Source organism: Morone saxatilis, unplaced genomic scaffold, assembly GCF_004916995.1.
Source record: "Morone saxatilis isolate NCDOM2014 unplaced genomic scaffold, NCSU_SB_2.0 Contig17, whole genome shotgun sequence".
In the NCBI taxonomy this organism is placed as follows: domain Eukaryota; kingdom Metazoa; phylum Chordata; class Actinopteri; family Moronidae; genus Morone; species Morone saxatilis.
The window spans coordinates 6,263,233-6,267,315 of record NW_023339729.1 but is presented as its reverse complement, the minus strand read 5'-3'; the positions used below and the strand labels follow the sequence as shown (position 1 = coordinate 6,267,315).

Genomic DNA, 4,083 nt, shown 5'->3' with positions numbered 1-4,083 from the left:
TTTCCAACATTCATGGCGATTTCTTGCCATGAATGTTGGAAAAGAGATTACTCGTCCAACTTCCTGTTTCGGCTTTGGCACTCTCAGCTGAAGTGGTGCACCACCTGGCGCGAATCCTGGCGCGCCAGCGAGATCTATGTCATTTTGCCGTCATTTTGCCGTCATGTTGTCGCGTGACAGGTCGGGAACAGCGATTATACAAGACGCTTAAGTCTGTGAGTTTAGGTAAAGGTATGTGTGAGGAAGGCATGAATGAATGTTGAGTGATTTGGGGAAGGGAGGGAGGGGTTGTTTGCTTCTGCTGTTTGCATGTTAGCCTCCTGTCCTGTTGATATAACTGGGAATGTCCAGCGGATGTGGCTTGGTTGTGTCATGGGTGCAATTCTGTGGTTACAAAGTCCACCCGATGTAGTTCTAGAGTATGTCTTAAGGCAGCTGGGTTTGTGCTGTTGTGTAGCTCTCGATCTCACTGACTGGACTAGAAACTTCATATTACTCTTATATTATTATGTCAAAATGTACATCCTAGGTATCTGTGGTGGGACTTCCATTAACCAATAATTAAGTTTTGTAAGATTTAGTGTCTATTGGTGTGGTTGCAGATTGCAACTCTCTTGCGTCACCCTCCAATTCCAAGCGCAAATAAGAAACTACGGTGGCCACACCACACAATAAAAAGGCATCCTGTCTAGAGTTCTTCTTCATCTTGGTTGGTCCTTTCAGGGCTACTGTAGAAACATGGCGGTTCAACATGGGAGAGGGGAGGCGATCCGCAGTGTCTGTAGATTAAAAACCTCTCATTCTTAAAATATATATATATATATATATATATTTTCCGTTGATACATTAATGAAAACATACTTAAGCATATTATTTTCCATTTCTACCAATAGATCCTCTTAAACGCCTTGGAAAAATAAACCTTGAAAGCCAGCTTAAAGATGAGTCAGTTCTCACTTGCCAAGAGTGATTTTTACCATTTCTTCAGCTCAGTTGTATTTTAACTTCCAGCTGCTTTTGTAGTAATTCTATGTCTCAACAGTTAGCATCTTCAGCTTTTGCTTGCTGTTTCAACACAACCCCTGTCTGTGTCCTTCCGTTATTTCCATCTCTTGTTGTCCTCTTTCTGCCTCTGTTGTAACTGTTATGCAAATTGAGTTGGCACTGCACATATACATGGACTGAGCACCCCACTGCAAGTCTGTGTAGATGCTGATTGAAGTAGTAAATAAGTTTGTTTTGGTTGTTTTGTAGACTTTTATATTTGTAAGAAAACCTCTTTTTTGTTTGTTGTATTTTGGCAAAACGAGCGCGAAGCATACTGACAATACAGACAGGGGCAGAGGGGTTGAACATGCTGCAGGAATGCTTTGAGAAGTTTCAGTAAGATATTTATATGTAAACAAAAGTTTCTACAGGGCTTATGTTTTGTCTTAGATTTATTTTGGGTGGAGTAAGTAGTTGTTTTAGTTGGAATGTAAATTTGTGAATGACTGTAATTATTTAGCCATTAGATGTATTTGGACTTAGACTGATAAATTATCATATGCTTTTTGCATTTCAAATCGGGCTGAAGATATTGCCTATGGAGCTTGCACATGTATTATTGCCTACTATGTATGCATTTGTTATTTTCACCCAAGAAATCAAATGTGTTGGTGTGCATGTCTTCTTGTTTTAAGGTTTACTGATTTGAGTGTGCATGTGTGTGTGCCGTCACTATGGTATTTCCTACATCTAAATAAAGTGATACCTACCATTTAACCATTGAATCTTACAGACATATAGTATAGTTTGGTTTAGTCACTTACTGATGCAAAATTAAAGAATACCTAAGAACCCTAATCAAGAATAAATGATTAATGAATTTCAGTTCAAAACTTGCCCGTATTCTGTGTACTGCCATTGATTCTGGGCTGTAATTTGTCCATGGGTTGCCCCAAAGACACAGAACAAGTACATTTCTTACAAGCTATTTCCATTTAGTTGCTCAGAATGTCGTTTGAATGAGCTGATAGCTCCGTCTGTGGTGGTAGTGTTGAGATTTATGATGGAAGAAAAGAATTAAGACTGTCATCTCTCTCTGCCTTTCTGTCCATCACTTTCTGTCATCTAACACTCACTCTCAGCTGGCTTCTGTCTTTCATTGGGGGATAAGGAGGAGAGGGAGATTGTCAGGACATGAGGAGGAGTGCGAAGGAGTGGTTTGCTCTGACTGTGTTCATGTGCCTCTGCTGACTGTGTATGTGCACATGTCTTGTTTAGTGGCTGCCTGGGTGGGCCAGTTAGTGGGAACAGGACTGTCAAAAAGACATGAAACTTAACTGCACTGAGAAGAAGTTTAGAGAAGTGAAAGTGAGATCATAAAGGTAGACGGCACATAAACTGTTGTATGTTCTGTGGGATGTAGAAGCAATTTTCAGAATTGAGAAGAAGTGCAGGATGGAGGAGCAACCTCAAGGACTGCTGCAGTAACCGAACAGAAAGGAAGATAATGAGGAAGATAATGAGGAAGGAAAGAACAAAAAAAAGAGGAGGGCAACGCAATGGGAGAGAGGTAGAATCATTCCCTTATTTTATACGTACGTATGCACACACACACTTGCCACCCGGCCTGTGTGAAGCAGTGTTAGGCAGGTAATGGCTGGGCAGGCGTTACATGCACTCCTATTTTAAGCCTGTATGCCAGCTTGTTACTCGACTCTGCTTTGCACCAGGGTGTGAAGTGTGCTGTGACATGTGTTCAGGAGGCGGGGTGACGTGAGAGGTGTGTATATATTATGCGTGCATGTGTGCGTTACACATATGCTCTGCTGATAGTGTCTTTACTTCCTGTACATGGTATGTAAATTCGTAAGTTCTGCAGCAGTCAACAAGGTTTCTGCCCATTTCCCCCATTTGTTCCTGTTGAGCTGGTGATTTGTTAAGCAAGACTGTCACTTATCTATCATCTTATCTATCCAACAAGCCTCTCCATTCACGCACTTTCGCGTGTCTCTCTCTGTTTTGACACGAGAAAGGAAGAGGTAGTTTAATAGAGAAAAGACTTGAAGAGAGAGGGTGATGGAGATCACGGGCAGAGATGGTGCGATCTCAGGAAAGCAAGGAAATGTGGATGCTGTGAGATAAAGCAGCAGGAATATATGGGGGAGAGAGAGACAGGCCGGCAGATAGGGAAATAGATCGGTGGCAGGGAGGGATGGTGATGAAGTGATGGAGAGTGTGAGGAGGAGGAGGATGTGCGAGGAGGGTGTCTGAGCGAGTGTAGAGAGGGGGGGATGAGAAAGGGAGGGAGAGGTGGAGGAAATGGATAGAAATAGCTGATGCACTCTGAGGCTTACAGAAAATCAATAGCAGTCAAGAGGGGAAGCCACAACCCCCACCCTGCTCTCTCTCTCTCTCTCTCCTTCTATGACTGCTCCCTCACCCACTACTGCTCTCTCCCCCTCCAGTTGTCTTCCTTGTGTTTTTTCCCCCACTCTTTATCTTCTCCCACCTCCCTTTCCCCTTTTCCTCCTCAGTGCTCTCACCCCTTTCATGTGTATTTCCAACCTTGTCCTCTTCCTCTGTACTGCCACTTTGCCTTCGTCTTGTCCCCCACGTTCTCTCCCGCAGTCATTTCTCTCCTTCACGCCCCCTCTTCATCCTCACCTCCCATCACCGTTGTGCCGGCCTTGTCTTTCACCCTTTTTCCAAGACATCCTCTTTTATTCTACGAGCTGCTGGTATGCTTCAGATGGAACAACGGGCATCGTGGACTGGGAAGGTGTGGTTGGGTGTGAAAATGGAATTCAAAGGAATGGTTGAATGTGGTCTGAAAACTCTCACTTTTCCACATTGTTACTAAGCTAATTGACTGTTAATCTTTTTTCTACATTTGTATAATGCTCCACCTTTTACATTTAAACTCACACAGCAGGAAATGCTGATTGGGCAGCAATGAATACAGTCTCTCTGTCTACGCTTGCACCCCTAACTTTGACACTTCTGTACAGGATTCAACTTTCAAAGTCGAGATGGACGATTGCATTTATTTCTTTTTTTTCTATTTTTGTGCAGCTTGTAGTTTTTTTTTTTTTTTTT

The 4,083-nt window shown here is 42.8% G+C and overlaps 1 protein-coding gene across 1 annotated transcript in view; it reads left to right on the top strand.

Annotated features, from left to right (window-relative positions):
- Positions 1 to 4,083, top strand: part of LOC118326542 (E3 ubiquitin-protein ligase RNF38-like) — a 19,019-nt gene that overhangs the window by 5,737 nt on the left and 9,199 nt on the right. Inside the window, 1 exon segment of the mRNA XM_035659555.1 lies at positions 3,522 to 3,766. Coding sequence (XP_035515448.1) covers positions 3,522 to 3,766 — 245 coding nt within the window.